General features: G+C 39.6%; 2 protein-coding genes across 3 annotated transcripts in view; one reads left to right on the top strand and one right to left on the bottom strand.

The window, feature by feature from the left end:
* Positions 1 to 3,035, top strand: part of SYNC (syncoilin, intermediate filament protein) — a 20,756-nt gene extending 17,721 nt beyond the window's left edge. Inside the window, exons 4-5 of one of the 2 annotated variants that reach the window (XM_018057857.1) lie at positions 176 to 252; positions 1,570 to 3,035. In XM_018057857.1, the coding sequence (XP_017913346.1) occupies positions 176 to 252; positions 1,570 to 1,580 (88 nt within the window). In that variant the 3' untranslated portion in view covers positions 1,581 to 3,035. The remainder of the gene's footprint in view (positions 1 to 175; positions 253 to 1,569) is intronic. The other variant, XM_018057864.1, reaches the window with a different exon arrangement.
* On the bottom strand, positions 2,879 to 19,767 carry RBBP4 (RB binding protein 4, chromatin remodeling factor). Its single transcript, XM_018057874.1, has 12 exons — positions 19,619 to 19,767; positions 18,911 to 19,058; positions 15,799 to 15,944; positions 9,107 to 9,280; positions 8,651 to 8,766; positions 8,372 to 8,532; positions 8,139 to 8,265; positions 7,923 to 8,000; positions 7,279 to 7,355; positions 7,127 to 7,184; positions 6,927 to 7,037; positions 2,879 to 3,867 (listed from the first exon to the last, which is right to left on the bottom strand). The coding sequence occupies exons 1-12, from the start codon at positions 19,632 to 19,634 to the stop codon at positions 3,802 to 3,804; spliced, it is 1,278 nt and encodes a 425-aa protein (XP_017913363.1). The 5' UTR covers positions 19,635 to 19,767; the 3' UTR covers positions 2,879 to 3,801.

Raw genomic sequence — 19,767 nt, 5'->3', positions numbered from 1 at the left:
AGTTTTTGCTGCTCCCCAAATCTCAACCAACACTGGCTGAGGGGATGGTGGGGAGGGCAGATGTTGCTCATGAGAAATTTGACAGTGAAAAGCAGAAAAAAAAAAAAATTGGGGGGAAAACTGTCAAATTGTGCTCATCCATGAACAGAATTTTTTTTTTTTTTTTTTTTTTAAGGGCTATGCTACCTAAGAGCCTGGAACAGGTTAATGCTCCCACTTCTGAGGCAGGTGGAATCGAGACACCGTCTCAAGGTGATACTTACGGTTACAAGAGTGGTGTCTGCCCTGTTGCCGCTTTCCTAACAAGACTAATGCCTCAAAAAAAATTGTGTGTCCAGTAACAAATTACATCATTTAGGAGTAACAGGATGACACACACCTCCAAGTTGCCTGGTTCAAGTATTCAGGCTTCCTTTGCAATGTTTCAGTTTCTAGTAGGACTTAAAACATACCCTGATTGTCACCAGGAAATCTGGAACAGGATAAAACATCTAGGCTCTGTGCATTCTTACTTTCCTCACCCTACCTGACCCTATCTGCTATTCATAAACAGTTTCCTTAGAATAGCAGAGAGGGCAGTTAGGACATCTAATTCAGACTATGACTAAGGAGGCCAAGAAGGCTAAAGCAACCTGTTAACAGTCACATAAAAAGCTGAAGAGGGTGTTGTTTATAGACCAAAGGACATTGATTATTGCTTCATTTGTGAGACAAGCAACAAACCTATCCAGTGATTTCTTTACATTCCAAAGTTCTCACATTCTTTATAAAGTCCTAGATTCTCTCAGACAGACAATAAGGATTAAAAAAGATGAAACTGGATATTAGATTAAGTCTATAAATCTTTATTAATTTCCTAGTTAACCCTACATCTTGGATACAAATTCATAAGTAACTATTATAACTGATGCTTTTCCTAAATTACTAGGTTTTTTTTTTTGGCTCCTCCACAGTTTGCAAGAGTTCCCCAACTAAAGACTGAACCCCAGCCATGGCAGTAAAAGCACCCAATCTTAACCACTAGACCACCAGGGCAACTCCCATACTAGAATTGTCTTCTACTGTGTTTTATCCAGGCATAACAGACCATGCTTGTTGTTTGAGAGATTACTAGAACCCTGTAATTGAAAATGAGCTGCTAAACACCTTTGTGTGGATCAGATGAAAAGTACAACCGGGAGAAGACAATGATTAATCCAAAGAATCAAAACTACAGAATTTCAGACCTTGTTATACCTGTGTAAAGTTAATGTGAGCAGATGAAATTTTTAGTGAGCCCCTACCAAAGTCATCCCTGATTAGATGCAAATCACTCTAGCAAGCTCTCCCTAACATATCTGCACTAAGCTTCAGAAATTCATTGTTAAAAACCTTATAATGGGAATTCCCATCATGATCCAGTGATTAGGACTCAATGCTTTGGGGCCTGGTCAATCCTTGGTCAGGGAACTGAGATCCTGCAAGCCACACAGCACAGCCAAAAAAAAAAAAAAAAATCACAAAAACTTTATTATATACTGTATTAAGTTGCAAAGTTTAAACTTATCCTTTTTTCTCTCAACCTTACAGGGGCTGTTTAGAAACATACGGCCGAATCTGTAACCAAGAAACAAAAAAAAACTTCTTAGCAAAGGATCACTAAGTACCCTTTGGACATACTTTTTTCTAAACAGAGAAGGGAGTGTCATGGATTTGGCAAGCAGTTCTCTCTGGGAAAGTTACAAATACTGGCTGACCTGTTTAAAAAGATTCTAGGGCTGGCTGGAGGCAGAACACTGTCAGTCCTCTCTTAGCTGTATTCTGTTTCATACGTCGCTGGTACTGATCTCAGTGCACTGAGGAAAGGAAAAATGAGTCTCCTGTCAGCCATCAGCAGCCTTCCACAGGCACACTGAGTAAAGGATGAATGTACGGACACACTCTAGTGAGAAATGTACCTTGCCTTGTGCTGACCCAAAACAAAGTTTTTCAGGAACACAGGTGAAGTAAAAAAGGCACCGTGTCATCATTACAGCTGACCCTTGAACAATGTGGGGCTTAATCTGCACATAACTTAGCTGGCCCTTGGTATCAAAGATTCCTTCACCTCTGTGAATTCTGTGTTATTTACTATTGAAGAGTATCTGTGTAAGTGGACCTGTGCACTTCAAACCCATGTTGTTCAAGGGTAAACTGTATATGGTTTACAATCTGGATCCTTTTGTGCCATGAGTGTTATACTTTAATTGAATTCCTCTACAAAGTTTTAAAGTCTATGCTGATTCATGTAGGTTTACTCTTGTGTCAAGGTATTTTCACTATACTCTAAAAGAACTACTCACTTCAAGACAAACAAACAAGAACCAACCCAGATTTCCCAAAATATCTTACCTTATGAAAATGATTTTGGGTCAGAGAGTGATCTATTCAGTTAGACTGGGTGTTTGGTAAAGAACCAAGCATTTTATCTGGTTATGGTACTTGGCTTTCAAGAGCCTACTTTTCTAACCCCTAAGTACAGGCCCCAGTGAAATACACTGGGGAGATTCAACCTCTATGAGAAAAGGTCAAACACCTTTTCAAAATTTAATTTTTGCCTTAAATTCTCTCTGCCACACTGCCTCTAACATTCTTAAAAGTTCATGTGGTTCTCTGGAGGTAAGACTTCAAAAAAATGTTATCTTACCAAAGCCTAATTTGTACATCTGATTCAGGGTTTTACGTCTTTCACTTCCCCTGGGAAGGAGTAAAGCTCTTTTCTATACCTCTGGGTCTACTATATTTACTTCTGCTCTCGGTAGTCAAAGACCACAGAAAATAACTGTCATCTGAACAACTTTTCTAGAAGCCAGAGACTGGTGTTTGATGAATGTTATACGCTAAATAAAACCCATCAGCATGGGATTATGTAGAAAAGCAATTTATTCCGTTATAAGCACTTACACAGTTAGTCAAGGAGAGTAACAGGCCTGCTGGTGAAACAGGTCACCCAAAATAGAGATGGTATCAAACTAGTGGTCAAGGACTAACTCCTTAAAAAAAAAAAAAAAAAAAAAGCAACTCTTATCCAGGATTAATTTAATTTTAAAAACAAATACAAGCTATTGATTCACTCTTCTCAACTTAACTGGACAGTCTACCTGTGGTATAACTGTCAGGTAAAAACATACATCTTTACAACTTGGTGGTCCCAAGTTTTTTTTAAAAAAAACCATTTCACAGAAAGGAAAGAAATAATATGAAAACAGCTCAAGAAATACACTAACAAGCAAAAATATATGGGGAAGGAGGAACACACTGTTTTGACTTAACTGAAGAAACTGAGGAGACTGGTCTATGTAAGGAAATGTGCATCCTGGAAAGTTCGGCGTGTAGGAATTTGTATGACTTGAATCTCCCCTATTTCCTGAATAAAAACAACATCTTGTAGTATTTATACTTCATGGCTCAGACACCTACCTCACTTAGCTCTATTTCTTACTCACTCTAGCCTTTACTTAAATGAGTCTGAAAAACTTGGGGATATAGCATAAGAAGAAAAATAACCACACACAATATTCCCCCTTTTTGTGGCTACTTTTAGACCTCTGTTACTAGAAAATTCCTAAAGAAAATTTAAATATAAGTCTGTGGCTTTGCTGAATCAAGAAGCCCGCAGTTAATATTTAGAAAACATCTTATGTTTGGACTAATAACATTGTTGATAGAACTTATTATAGAGGGATAACCAAACAAAGTCTGTGTCTCAAAACCAGTGTTAAATCAATCTCAGAGTTGAGAGGAAGAAAAGGGGAGTCTAAAAATCACAAGTGCAGACATGATCTAAGATCCTTGTCCTTCTGGATCCACACTTCCTTCAGGGTCTTCATCATTATAAATGTTCTCAGCCTGCCAAAAACAAAGAGAAAAGGGTATTGAGTAAACATGAAAGCTACTTCTGGAAGATAAGGGTGAAAATAGATGAGGCTAGGAAGACATAAAAACATCTATTTCTGCTTTATTGACTATGCCAAAGCCTTTGACTGTGTGGATCACAATAAACTGTGGACAATTCTTCAAAAGACGAGAATACCAGACCACCTGACCTGCCTCTTGAGAAATCTGTATGCAGGTCAGGAAGCAACAGTTAGACCTGGACGTGGAACAACAGACTGGTTCCAAATAGGAAAAGGAGTACGTCAAGGCTGTATATTGTCACCCTGCTTATTTAACATATGTAGAGTACATCATGAGAAACGCTGGACTGGAAGAAACACAAGCTGGAATCAAGATTGCCAGGAGAAATATCAATAACCTCAGCTATGCAGATGACACCACCCTTATGGCAGAAAGTGAAGAGGAACTAAAAAGCCTCTTGATGAAAGTGAAAGAGGAGAGCAAAAAAGTTGGCTTAAAGCTCAACATTCAGAAAACGAAGATCATGGCATCTGGTCCCATCTCTTCATGGGAAATAGATGGGGAAACAGTGGAAACAGTGTCAGACTTTATTTTTGGGGGGCTCCAAAATCACTGCAGATGGTGATTGCAGCCATGAAATAAAAAGATGCTTACTCCTTGGAAGAAAAGTTATGACCAACCTAGATAGCATATTCAAAAGCAGAGACATTACTTTGCCGACTAAGGTCCGTCTAGTCAAGGCTATGGTTTTTCCTGTGGTCATGTATGGATGTGAGAGTTGGACTGTGAAGAAAGCTGAGCGCCGAAGAATTGATGCATTTGAACTGTGGTGTTGGAGAAGACTCTTGAGAGTCCCCTGGACTGCAAGGAGATCCAACCAGTCCATTCTGAAGGAGATCAGCCCTGGGATTTCTTTGGAAGGAATGATGCTAAAGCAGAAACTCCAGTACTTTGGCCACCTCATGCGAAGAGTTGACTCATTGGAGAAGACTTTGATGCTGGGAGGGATTGGGGGCAGGAGGAGAAGGGGACAACAGAGGATGAGATGGCTGGATGGCATCACTGACTCGATGAACGTGAACCTGAGTGAACTCCGGGAGTTGGTGATGGACAGGGAGGCCTGGCGTGCTGAGATTCATGGGGTTGCAAAGAGTTGGACACGACTGAGCGACTGAACTGAGGAAGACAGACAGTGGGGTATATAGTCTGTTTTAACTATTCAACTCTGCATCGGTTTGCTAAAAGCAGACATAGGCGCCTGCAAATGGATGAGCATAGTTGTGGACTAATAAAAACAGGCAGTTGGCCATACGCCAACTACTTCCCCATTAAGATATTCCTCCCAAACTGAAGTATGCTTATTGTTTGTCTTGATAATCAACCTTGAATCTTTTCTTTAACCTTGAATCTTTTAATCAGACACTAATCATAAGTAAAAACAACACTCATAATAGTAAGTAAAAACAACACAAATATCCATCAATGAATGAATGGATAAATAAAAGTAGACTGATGGCTGCCTAGTACTGGGTGGACTAGAGGTGAACAGGAGGGATGACTACTGGGTATGGGGTTGGTTTCTGGGGTAACTAATGGTAGTGATGGTTGCACAATTCTGTGACTATACTAAAATTTGCTGAATTGTACATGGGGGAAAAAAGAATCCCCAGGCTGCAACAAAACCATGTTTCAAAATCAAATCTCAATTTATAAATATTTTTAAAAGAGAAACCGTTCTCGCATAAAGTAAACTCTACATGTACTACTCGGTTGTTCTTAGTATGAACTATGCACAAACCACTAGGATAGATGCTGCAGAGGATGGGATAGTCATAGCTTATAACCTGACTACAGGGACAAAGAATGTACACAATTGCACGAGCAGTCTGACAACAGTTGTGTGGTATCTTTCCCCCTGACACCAATGGGGTGTCCAACAATTCAGTTCAATCCTGATGCTGACCACCTGGAGGCAAATCTGTGACCAAGGGCTCACGCCCACAAGACTTCAGAGGCCAGTGTCAAGCCCTGATAGCTCGGGCTACCAAAGCACTTTTGTCCCACTTGGCTGTAAATTTTCTCACAACCTTGCCCCCCACCCTCCGCCCCCGTCTGGGCACAAGGGGCTATGTATAAATAGCAAGAGAGATTCCTACTACTCAGGAAATCTCAAGCATTCCCTAAACATACCAACCACATTTTGGCAAACAGCCTTCTATCAAATAGTTACATATAATTAAACATAAGACCAGAAACCCAAATTTTAATATGAGGAAATTCTATCATGTTCTACAATCTGCCTTTTTTCAGCTTATCAGTGTCTCATGAATAGCTTACAAAACCAGTATACTTCTTTTTGATACATAATATTCCCAAGTATGGATGCAGAACATGTGTTAATCTCATAGAACACAAATATTCCCATCTTACTTATTTTTGATTAATAGCATTATTCCATAGCAAAGTTCTGAATATCAAAATGTTTTTCCTCATGCTGAACCAAAATATCACCTCTGGCACTTCTTCCTGGTTCTAGATCTACTCTGAGACAATAAAGGTTTATTTAGAATTAATTTTCATTTATTCCGCCACTGTCATTTAAAAGTCATGCAACTGTTTTTTAAACTGTAGTAAAAGACACAGTTTATCATCGTAACCATTTTTAACCGTACAGTTCAGTGGCATTAAGTCCATTCACATTGTGTGTGCAAGTATCACCAGCATCCATGTCCAGAAGGCAATCATTTCTTGGGTTGCAACATTATCAGACATTATAATTCTTTTTATTAAATCCCAAGTGCTCTGAAAATTCAAAGCAGGGCAATCACCTTTAACCAAGGCATAAAAAGGCAGGGAATGTTTTTGAAATCTAGGCAAGTTTCATGGAGAAACAGTACTCTTGGACGCTGTGACACTGGGACAACCAGATAAGAGTAGGCAGTTGATAATGTGCAGGTAAGTCACATGGCGGGACTAAACTAACAGCTGCCAGCTGCACTGAAGCACACATAAACAGAATAATGCTAGGTTTCATTTATCTAAACACTTACCATTTGCCACACTTGCATGATATTGTCTTCTGATACAGAACAAATCACCCAAGGTTCGTTGGGATTCCAGGAGAAATCAGATATCTTGGCAGTGTGACCACCATGAATAAACTGAAAGAGGGAGGAAAACAGAGATGAAAAGCAGACAGAGGACAATAATTCATCAATTATTTCAGTTGTGCTCAATATCTGTAACATACCAACAACTCTGGTGGCCCATCTTCTGCATCTTCTGGGGATTGTTCCTCTCCAATTTTACTAGCACAAAAAAGTTTTTAAGTTAAATTTACCTTGAGTAATTCTGCAAAGTGTAAGAAAAGAACTTCACAAAGAGTAATTTAACAAGACGTACCTTAAATCCCAGACATTCAGTCTACGATCAGTACCACTGGAAGCCAAAATAGTCTCATTGTGAGGCGACCACTGAACCTGTATGTGAGAAAAAAATCTATCAATTAGAAAACTGAGGAGAGGGGAGTTTCCTGGTGGTCCACTGCTTAAAAATCCACCCTACAATGTAGGAGACAAATGTTTGATCCCTGATCAAGGAACTAAGATCCCACACACTGCAGGGCAACAAAAACCCACAAGCCACACCTAGAGAAGCCTGTGCAATGCAACAAAAGATCCCTGCAATGATGACCTGACGCAGCCGAAACAGGTAAATGCCAAATGTCATCCAACACTGACCTAAGAACTAAAGTACAGCTCACCCACACAATCTACCCAAGTACTTTCAGCGTTACACACAGTGCCTTTGCATTCAGTTTTGAACATAATGTAACAAATATTTCTTAAACTGAGTCAGAGGGCTCTGCATATTAAGAAAGAAGCTTAATTAAATTGATTAGGCAGAAAATTTGGGAGTCAGTACTTTAGGATTGAACTGTGAAATTAAAATGGATATGGCAAGTTACCAAGAAATGGAAATAAGAGAAGAGACACAGGTCAGGCATAAGGTTGATTAAAAACACTAGGAGCATTAGTTTCTCTTACCTGGAATATTTCATCCTTATGTGATTCAAAGGAATGCAACTTAAGTTTCAGATTTCTCAGATCCCACAGGGCAACAGTCTATGTACAGAAAGGAAAGCAAGAGTAATCAATAAAAAATTTTTTAATGAGAAAATCCACAACTAAAAGATCTCTGTGCATTCTAAAGAAGCCAGAGAAATCACCCTTTGTCTTTTTGTAAAAATAAATCACACTAACCTTGTCAGCTGATCCTGTGGCAAGAATGAACTCACTATAAGGATTGAAAGAAAGGCAGTTCACTTCAGCAGTGTGAGCATCAACTGAGTGGCTTGGTTTGGAAGTATTGTTTGAACGAGTATCCCAGCTTCAATGAAAGAAAAAAAAAAACGGGGAGAGGGAAAGCTTAAAATGGATAATCAAATATTATACAACTTAGATAATATATTGAGAAAAAGATGGATTCAACTCACATCATGAGTTTCTGATCATCAGCAACCGACCCAAAGAGGGACTCATGGAGCAGATGCCAGGAGACATCCTCTACTACTGCCGTGTGCCCTGTGAAGATGGTCTTTGCATCCACAACTTTCCCTTCCTTTGGAACAGCACTTATGTCCCACAGGCAGATGGTCTTAAATGAGAAAAATGAGCTATTATATAAAAGAAAGAGTCTCACTTCCTCATACACCCCAGAGGAAAACGTTGATACAACTAGCCCAGATGTGCTTCACACTGGGAAGGATACGCACGTGGTCATCTGAAGCACTCAGTAAGTGCCCACTGAGATTTGGGTTCCAAGAAAGCCCATAGCCTTCCTTCTGATGTCCACGGAGACGCAAGTCTGGGTTGCACTCTCCAGAAGGGTCTACAAAGTAACAGACACATCAAGACTATCCAGTCCACTGCCTGGTTGGACCTACTTAGCATAATGGAATTTTTATCAAGAGGTCTAAAGCTCTTATTTTTTATGAGAAATACAGACTATGACCAAATACATAATATTTAAAAGCGTCACATTCTGTTCTATGTAAAAAAGCAATTTCTTTTTCCAGATGTAGGCAAGAAGGATGAAGGAGTAGTACACATATCAACATAATTCACAAGATGTTAAGATACACAAAGAATAAGTTAGCAATTAAAACTGAGAGAAGCAATGTATTCCTGTAGTGATATATCATTTGCTTTGAATAGAAGAGAGAAGATACCTGGTTTAGAAGGATGTTTTGTATAGTCAAAAACAAGAACATCACTGGATGGAGTCTTTGTTGCAATGATGCAAGGGTTCTGGGGCATATAGCGTGCCCTGTTTACCTCTCCTTCATGGTTGATCTTGATTTCTATTTCAATTTTTCCACTAACCGAGCCAAAACCTCCAAATTCTGTAAATAAGATATTAATTGCAAATGAGGACAAAGCAAGAAGTACTCTATGTCACTCAAAGTTTGACACAGGCAAGGCTTTTAATAAATGAACTGGTATAATACTAGAAGCAGTATCAATATTTATTAGCAATATAAAGTGCACACTCCTTATTTCAATTATTTCTTACCATAACTCTACAGAGTAGGGAGGAATTATCTCCAAATATTTCACATGGGAAAGAGGAGCTCAGATAACCTACATTAATTTGCTCATGGTGACATGACTATAGCAGAACCTAAAATGAATTCCCATTTTTCTGATCCCTTTCGGCTATGATACTTTCAGCTATGACTAAAATGATTTCGGTAATTATATACCCAATAAGTATTATATCACTATCTAAAAGTAAGAAACACTATTGACTCCACTTCAAAGATTCTCACTAAGTGGCTTTTAAGCCTTTGTAAAAAAATAAAACTATGCTCAATAAATAAAATCTTAAGTTACTATTTTAATGAATATCAAATACATACACAGTGTGCTAGGTACTAAAGAGTCCCTCCCTCTTGAGGGGACTCTCTCTAGTCCCTTTCAATCTCTAGTTTGGGGTAACGTTTCTGAAATACTGACACCTTTGCTCGTATTAGCGAGGAAAAACAGAGCCACAACAGCTGGTTCAATTTTCCTGACCCTTCACTTACACTTGCCAACCAGAGTCCTTGGCTGAAATAAACCAGGTAGGCAAGAACTAGACAAAAACATACTTTATTCACATTTGACTGCTTGCACTTACAGAGTTCTCCCAAGTACCATTAGAAAATGTTTAAGAATATAATTTGTCATTATATAAATCTTGGTAAAGGTGGCTCAATGGTAAAGAATCCACCTGCCAATGCAGGAGACACAGGTTTGATAAGTTGGGTAATATGATAAGCAGATAACATTCAACCTCAAAATAATTTTATACACTGCAAAGCAGTGGTTCAAACAAGCTAACAGCCTAAAAACAGTTCAAAACAGATTCTCAAAGAGGAGGGGAAGAAAAACATTAAACCAATCTCCCTCCAGAATTCTAGACCACAAATATCTATAATGCAAAAAGAAGGCATGATTAGGATATGTGATCTCAAAGAACTTTTAGTCCAAACACAGGGAGATAAGCACACAATTTATCAGCTATATACTACTAGGGCTTTCCTGGTGCCTCAGTGGTAAAGAATCTGCCTGCCAATGCAGGAAACACAGGTTCGATCCCTGGGTAGGGAAGATCCCCCAAAGAAGAAAATGGCAACCCACTCCAGTATTCTTGCCAGGGAAATCCCATGGATGGAGAATACTGGTGGGCTACAGTCCATGGGCTTGCAAAGAGTCAAGATAAGACTTACCAACTAAACAACAACAACATACTACTAACCAGAGGCACCCTCTCCCCCGCTACCTGGGGTTAAAGTACAACAGAACTTGGATTCAATCCCTGGTCCAGGAAGATTCCACACGCCACAGAGCAACAACTACTGAAGCCTGCACGCTCCAGGGCCTGCAAGCTACAACTAATGCGCCCCTGTGGTGCAACTACTGAGGCCCATGCACCTAGAGCCTGTGCTCTGACACGAGAAAGCAGCCCCCACTCTGCAACTGACAAAGCCCGCAGACAGCAATAAAGAACCAGTGCAGCCAAAAATAAACAAACGCGTAACGATATCAGTGTGTACGTGTTAAAAAAAAATCAGCTTAGAGGATTCACAACTGAGATTTATGAAGATGAGGATTTATCTATTTAACAAACAATCAGGGACTGACCAAATTTAAGGTGAGAGCAAAAACACCAAATCTGATGTAGGGAAGAAAGACTGAGGTATCAATGTACAGTACAGTGAATGACTATCAAGGTCTAACTACATTACTATTTTGTTTGCTTCCCTCGTAAAATACTATTTAAAAACACTGAAACATAACAATATGCTTAAACTGTGGAGCCTGATGAGTTTTTACATATGTATACATCAGGGGAGTTACCACCCAGATAAAAACATGGAACATCTCTAGCCCTCTCACCCTCACACGACACTTCTGTATCCCTCCCAATACTGCTGGACAAACTAGATAACCAGCATTCTAATTTCTACCACTTTGCCATTTTTTTAGTCCATAAACATTTTGCAACTAAGAATAAGTTGCAACATCTTTAGTCAAATATTCTAATTATTTCACCATGACTTAATACTAGTTTATTACATATAACTGAAGTAGAAGACTAAAGATAACTCAAAAACAAACACTCCCCCTCAAAACCAATTCCCCAATAAGTTGCTAAAAATAGACTCGATATTTCAAGATCTTGGTAACAGAGTCTGAAGTAAAAATTCAAACCTAATCTATTTTCAGGGCTTCAAATGTGATCACAGCTGGGCTGAATGTAATACAAATACATAAATTCTTTTAAATGTCAGAACAAGCCTAAGTCAATTTTTTGTTCTTTCATCTTGAAAGTTCAATGATTTTTTGTACCTCAGATCAAATGGGGTTAAGCAAATGGTAATCAATTTTAATAGTTCGATCTCAGAGTTTAGGACACTTCATCTGAGGGCAAGGAGGGACTAGAAATCTATGTAACAACCACTTAAGAAGCTTTAACAGACACTGGTATGCATCTACTTCCGCCACTGTTGAGACCATATGGAAAGAGCACCTGCTCCCCTTTAAGCTCCAAGCTTGTCCAGCCATCTGAGTGATTTGAAGGAAGAAGGAGAGGGAAAAGGAAGAGAAAAGGAAGGTATGTGACTTTAGGGGAAGTTACCCAGTTTTCTTGTGAGGATTAAATAGGGGGATGTATGTAGTCATACAATCATATCATATATATTACTTCTATTTTCATAGTTTCTTTAGTGTTAAGTATTAGGGGGATAAAGGTATCATCAGAAAAGCAAATCGGCAAAAGCAAATTGGTTTGATGCCACTCCAAAAACAAAATAGATAATCAACAAGGATTTAGAACTTCCAGATGTACAAGCTAGGTTTGGAAAAGGCAGAGGAACCAGAGATCAAATTGGCAACATTTGTTGGATCATAGAGAAAGCAAGAAAATTTCAGAAAACCATCTAATTCTCTGCTTCACTGACTACACTTTGACTGTGTGGCACAACAAACTGGAAAATTCTTAAAGAGATGGGAATACCAGACCACCTTATCTGTCTGAGAAAGCTGTATGCAGGTCAAGAAGCAACAGTTAGAACCAGTCATGGAACGACAGACTGATTCCAAATTGGGGAAGAAGTACGTCAAGGCTGTATACGGTCACCCTTCTTATTTAACTTATATGCAGAGTTCATCACGTGAAATGCCTGGCTAGATGAATCACAAGCTGGAATCAAGGTTGTGGGAGAAATATTAACAACTTCAGATATGAAGATGCTGGGAAAGACTGAAGGCAAACGGAGAAGGGGGCTGCAGAGGATGAGATGGCTAGAGAGCATCACTGACTCAATGGACATGAGTTTGAGCAAACTCCAGGAGATAGTGAAGCTGGTGTGCTGCAGTCCATGGGCATGCAAAGAGTGGGACAGACTTATCGATTAAACAACAACAACATAAGGATTTCTACTCAATGTTGTGGGAGCCTTAATGAAATATGGGAAAAACAAAAACAAAACACCCAATGAATCATTATGTTGAACATCTGAAACACAACACTGTAAATCATCTATTTTTAATTTTAATGGTTAAAACAGAGAAGTACCAGAAAACAGATAACTATTTTAAAACCTTGGAGTGATAAAGGCCTTTCAAAGAATGACAAAATCTGAAGGACACCAAAGGAAAGGTGGATAATTAAAACTTCACAGCTTCTAAAGTAAATAGGGGACTCAGTGGTAAAGAACCCAACTAAATAGCTGTGGCTCAGTGGTCAAGAATCCGCCTGCCAATGCAGGAGACATGGGTTCCAGCCTTGATCTGAGAAGATCCCACATGCTGCGAAGCAACTAGGCCCATGTGCCACAACTATTGAGCCTGTGGTCTAGAGCCCAGGAGCCACAGCCACTGAAGCCCATGCACCCCAGAGCCTGTGCTCCGCAATAAGAGAAACCACTGCGATGAGAAGCCAGTGCACCACAAGGAGGCCCTCCTGCTGTAACTAGAGAAAAGCCTGCCCAGCAGCAAGGATCCAGCACAGTCATAAATTTAAGCAGATAGGATTCAAGATTATAAAACAAACGGGAAAAATTATCTATAACCTATTAGTTAGGGATAACTTACATTACATATATAGTTAACCCAAAAGAAAAAATGAGGAAAACACATAAATAGGCAGCTCAAGAGACAGACAAAAGATAAATATTTTAAAATAAGTCCAACATCACAAATAACTTAAAAAGCAAGTTAGGGAATCCCTGGAGGTCCAGTGGTCAAGACTCTGTACTTTCGCTGTCAAGGGTGCTGATGCAATTCCTGGTGGGGGAACTAAGATTCTGTAAGCTCCCTGAAGCAGCCATTAAAAACCAAATGACACAAACACCAAAACCAAGAAAGAAAACACCCCTCTAACAACAACAAAGTAAAATGAGAGCGCAGCATTCAATGTTGGTAAAAGCATGCAGCAACAGACATCCATGTATCTGCTACTAGTGAAATTGAGTCTTTTTTGGAGGGCAACTTAGCAGTACCAATACACTTGAAAATGTCCTTGAGAATTAATCAACATTCAATTTAGATAATTGTTCTACAGCAAAACTATGCAAGATATATGCACAAAGACTGTTTTTGAAGTCAAAAGATTGGAAACCACTTAAATGTTAATTGAGGGATGGTTAACTACAGCATAGTATAAGCCATCAAAAGGAGGCACATTCCCATATGCTAACAAAAAAGATGGCTGGGATACATGAGGCTGGGAAGTATATTTTATCTTATATTCCCAGTACAAAGAAAAACTGCCTAGCCTAAGTACTTAATGTTATCTGTTGAGTGAGTGATCCAATAATTGGGATAAATCATTCAGAAAACTATCAATTTAACAGTGATCCATAAAGGACAGATTTATGTGGCGAGGGGTTCACACAGTTGCTTCCATTTTTTTTTTGTCTGCACTACGTGGGCTTGTGACATCTTATTTCCCAGACTAGGGATCAAACAGCACGTCCCCCACTCCCCACTAAAAGCAGGAAGTCCTAACCACTGGACCACCAGGGAAAGCCCTGCTTCAATTTTTAAAGATGATTTATTACATTACCAATCAGAATATTTGCTTTATGCCTAAATAACTAAAAATTCTATTTAAAGACAGTCTGTCTTAATAAAAAGAAAACAAGCTCAGGGAGGCTGAAAGATTCATCCTCAAACTACACAGCTAGTGAGCAGCACAACAGGGTCCCAAGGCCTAGTCTTTTGATTCTTTCTTTCCAACAACAAAAAAAATTTGCTATTTTTGGCTGTGCGGCATATGGGATCTTAGTTCTCCAACCAGGGATTGAACCTATGCCCCTTGCAATTTAAGCAGAGACCCCTCCATCACTACTAATGCCTACCCAGAGAATATCGCTGCAGTAACCATATCCTATAGTTCACACACACAGGTCAGTGACGCAAAATCATGTTTGCTGGCTCTTATCCTAAGAACTTATTTTGCATTCTGCTAAGCTAAATACGGAATGATCAAAAGAATAACTGCACATTACAATCTTGGCAAATAACTGGAAACCAAAATAACTTAGATAAAGGATGGATTCCATTAATCAGGAGAAATCTAAGATAAGAAAACATTACAGATTCATTTTCTGGGGCCACAAATCTCAATACTGAAAGTCTATCTTCTACCTTTGGTAATAATTTGAGTTCAAGGACAATAAAGGAAACCCACTCATTTCTATCTCTTCTGAAAGGGAAAAAAATAATTCATGAATAGTTAAGCCCTAAGGTTACCACCTAAAATTAGGATATAATTAAACACTCATTTAATTTTTATATACTATACAGCAAATACCATAATAAAGTCCTTTCTATCACTTAAACCTGGAAAGGGTAATTTAAGCCAGTGCTTTTCAATCTCCCCCCCCCCCATTATTGCCCTATAAGATATTCTGACACCTTAATGAAATTCTAATACCACAGATAACCTGTGTATTTGTTTATGCATGCTATGTATATCTATGCTTGAAACAGTTCAAAGAATAAGACTGTTTTCACATATACCCCACTCTGAGAATCAATTTTCAATTCCCCAGGGGCAGTATCTTCCATGTTGAGAATGCAAGCATGCATGGCAATAATATATGGTGGATTTTAGCTTCTTGAAATTTGCCTACCACCAAATTTAGTTCAAGAAAGTTTATAGAAGTAGTACAGAACCAAGTACATGTTACCTGTCTTCTGATATCTAATATCTATACTGAAAATCAGGCTTTCCAAAGCTTAATATCTTGTTCTTAACTTGAGAGGCTACTTTTTCAAACTGTACCCACTTTTTTATGATAACTCAGAGACACAAAAATATAACCAAAATAAGTATCATTCCTTCCTTCACCTTAATTAGGACTCCTACCTCCTTTTTCACTGTCGTAGTGTGAAGCATCAAACTGAGCATCATCATTAGGGAGCTGCACGCTGGCTATCACAAGGTGGTTTTGTTCATCCGACGTGTGTGTCCCCAGGACAAGTCGATGAATACTGAAATCTTTCCCTTCTGGTCTGTAATAGCAACATATGGTCAATATTCAGTTTAGTAAACTAACAGAGACCACAAAGTCAGTGACATACACGTATATACAAAACATTATTACAAATAGGTTTTGAGAGAAAGAAGTCATTAAGAGCCGTATTTCCTTACTTTTAACATATCTTCCATAGAGCTGAGGGCAGGTACCACATGCCACTTAATTTCATAATTATTTCTTAACTTGGCCAAATATTTACAATTACTTTTGAGGAAAAAGTCCGACGGAATAAAATAAAAATTAATTATTCATCCTTTACAAGGAGCTGGAGAGAAAAAAACCAATTGTTGGGTATATGAACACTCCTGGTTACCTCATTAAAATAGAAAGGGACTGACATCAGGTAAGCTAATGTCTCAAAATGAGATAAAACCCAGAAGAGGAGGACAAGAGCTTTGAAAAACAAACAGTATTCCAAGGGAGGTAAGCAAAGATGAAGGTTATAACACTATGAAGTAATATTCTAATTTAAAGATGGTTTGGGAAAACTGACTTCCTTGGTGGCTCAGACAGTTAATCTGCCTGCAATGCAGGAGACCTGGGTTCAATCACTGAGTCAGGAAGATCAACTGGAGAAGGGAATGGCTACCCACTCCAGTCTTCTTGCCTGGAGAATTCCACGGACAGAGGAGTCTGGCAGGCCATAGCCCGTGGGGTGGTCTAAGATTAACTAAGTAACAGAACTAGGACTGAAATCTAAATCTGACTTTAAATGTGGGAAAACAGTGGGAGAGTAGGTCAAAAAGCAGATTGAAATCAGACTCTAGGGTACTGAATGTTTGCTTAAGGTATTCTGAACTCTACTAAAAGGAACAAAGAACCATGGAACATTCATAAGGGATGTACCATAATTTGAGTTATGTCAGAAGGATTAATTCAGTGTAAAGCATAAAGCAGAGGTTCAAGTGTAGTATGGGGAACAAAAGCATCAACATTATCTGGAAACTCCTACATGGAAATTCTTGAATCCACTATAGACATACTCAATGACAAACTTAGGGGGGATGATTTGTGGTGCTTAACAATCTGTTCTACAGGGAATTTCCTGGTAGTCCAGTGGTTAGGACTCAATGCTTTCTCAATTCCTGGCTGGTGAACTAAGATTCTGCAAGCTTCATGGCATGGCCAGTGTAAACAACAACAACAAAAAGTTTTCCGATTCCTTCAGCTCATTATGATGCCTGTTAAAAGTCTGAGAACCCCAGTTTAGATGGGAAAGATGCTACATAAGAATCCATCAGGGCTTATAAACAGACTGTCAAATCAAGAAAGGGCTTGGGGGAGGCGAGGCGGGGCCCGGAACAGACCTAAGAAATGACAAACCAAAGTCAACTACGATAAGGAGAAATAGAAACAACAGAAAAAAGCTGGGTTGGTATTGCCATAGAAAAAATATACTTAGTTTGGAATACATCATGTTGGGGAAGCTAATAAGATACTCCAGAGAAGACACCAATAATAACAGGCAGTGGAAATTCAAGTAGAGCTCAGAAGCTGGGTTTAGAGATAACCAGCAGCAATTCCTCTGCACAGTTTCAGATACCCTATGTGGAAAAAGAAGAGGAAATATAAGAGGGCTGCCAACATAAAGTTGGGGTACTTGTATTTACAAAGTTAAACAACTAAAGGAAGTGCGGAAGTGAAGAATAATATTACAAAACTACAACTGTATCATTCTTTCTAAGAAACAGAATATAAATAAACACCAAAACACACAGACACACATTAAACAGATATTAGGGAGAGTTGTTGTAAGTAATCCCATCCTAAAAAAATAAGTAACACTGTTATACAAGTACAATACCAAAATAAAGGAAGGGTATTTGGACCAATGTCCAATCCTGCAGAAAGGCTTATTCATTTCCATCTGTAAAGCAGAAAGCTACTAAGAGCAAAGCACAGATTTCAGCCTTGGGTTATTCAGTCTCACTGTTTTCCAAGCCTAGCTAATCACATTACATGGAAAGCTTGTCCAGAATGATTTAGTAAGGACAGGGTGGCCAATATTTGGGACCCTTTGGTCCAATATAATTTAGCACCTGACTATAGTAAATCTAGAATTACAACTCAAACTATTTTTAAGTATCCTGCCACAAGTTCCTAAGTGGTCTGAACTACTGATAATTCCTAACAGAAATGACTCCTCTTACCCTGAACTCAAATAATTCTGATAATCAACTGAATATGGGAACTCCTAATTCACATACTTAGGACAAAAAGGGAGGTTCAAAAGGGAAGGGACGTAAGCATACTTATTGCTACTTCATCTGATGTATGGCAGAAATTAATATAATACTGTAAAGCAATTATCCTCTAATTAAAAAGAAATTAATAAAAAAAATTCTTAGAACAGATACCCCCCCTTTTAAATGTCAATGGGAGGTTAGCAGGCTCATATTGTTATTAACAATATTTGCATAAATTGTCAATTATTTTTTGAGCAGAAACATAGTCAAACAACCACATTTCACAAATATCCTGACTTCCAAAGTCCTGAATTTTGCAGAAATGTACTTACTCAATACACATGTAATTTTTACAGGTTCTGAGTGGCAGGTTATCATGTCACAATCATCTTTGTATTAACCAGATAGTACAAATGACTGTGAGATTCAAAATTTTTTTGTTGAAAGAACTGCATTCACCATAATCACTTTTTGAAAGCTGACACATTTTACATTACTGTTTGGTCTACTACAGTTATAATACGCCTATTCAGTTCAGTTATCAGAAAAAGAAGACATCAACATGTTTTCACTTATCAGGTAAATTGCAAAGTAGTTTCACATTTTGTCTTTTTTGGCCTAGAAAAAAAATGTTCCCAATAGGTTCAGATCACGTGTCCGCTCCGGGTGACTGCAGAGAGGAAAACAAGGATAATCAATGTGAGAAATCTACACTGAGAACACAACAAAATGACATTCAACGGATTCTTATCACCTGGTTACATCTGGAAGCCACTGTGCAGTTAGGCTAGGCCACTCCAGAGCATGGGTCATCACCAAATCGTAAAGAAAAGGGGTGTTCTTTTTCCATATTTTGTATTCTTCGTTGATCACACGTTCTTCTACTGCGTCATCAAAGGCTGCTAAAAAATAAAAAAAACAAATTAAGTTAGCGACCACAAATGGAAACCGAGTAAACACTTCCAAAGCCACCGGCACTCCTAAATCCCGATTCTGAAATGGAGATCTGTCTAAATCTCCTCGAGGCACAGCCACCAACGCCGCTGTCCGGCCTCGCGGGGCTTTAACTGCTGGGCTCATCGCTGCCAAATGCCGTTAGCCGCTCGGGCGACGGCGTCGGGAGGAGCACAGAACCGGCGGGGAGGCCGGAGCACCGGCCCTTGCGGGTAGCAAGCACTGCAGGGAGGACCCGAAGAGAGGCGAGCAGACCGACAGGGCGTGTGGAGAAGGACCAAACACCCGCCGGGGACCCAAACGCCTGCCTCAAGCCGCTGCGCCGGGGCCTCTGCTCTGGAGGAGCTGGCGCGCCGTTAACCCGCCCTGCGGGGCGATTCTCCTCACTCCTGCGATGGCGGGGACGACACTCAGCTGAGTCTGGCCTGTCCTCACTGTTAGGCCGATTCGAGGCCGCTACGCAACCCCGGCACTCCCCACTCTCCTGGGGCCGCCCCGGAACCCTCACCTTCCTTGTCGGCCATGGCGGGTAGGCAAGCCGGCGGGGATCCCGGGGTTGAGCGTTGCGGGAGGGGCGGGGAGCCTGCGGGCGCTCGCTCTGCGCGCGCGGCCTCTATTGTTTCCTGCCGCCCCTGCGTGAGGGATGACTCGCGCACC

The sequence above is a fragment of the Capra hircus genome, chromosome 2, assembly GCF_001704415.2.
Source record: "Capra hircus breed San Clemente chromosome 2, ASM170441v1, whole genome shotgun sequence".
NCBI classification, from domain to species: domain Eukaryota; kingdom Metazoa; phylum Chordata; class Mammalia; order Artiodactyla; family Bovidae; genus Capra; species Capra hircus.
This window is presented reverse-complemented; position numbering and strand designations above follow the sequence as displayed.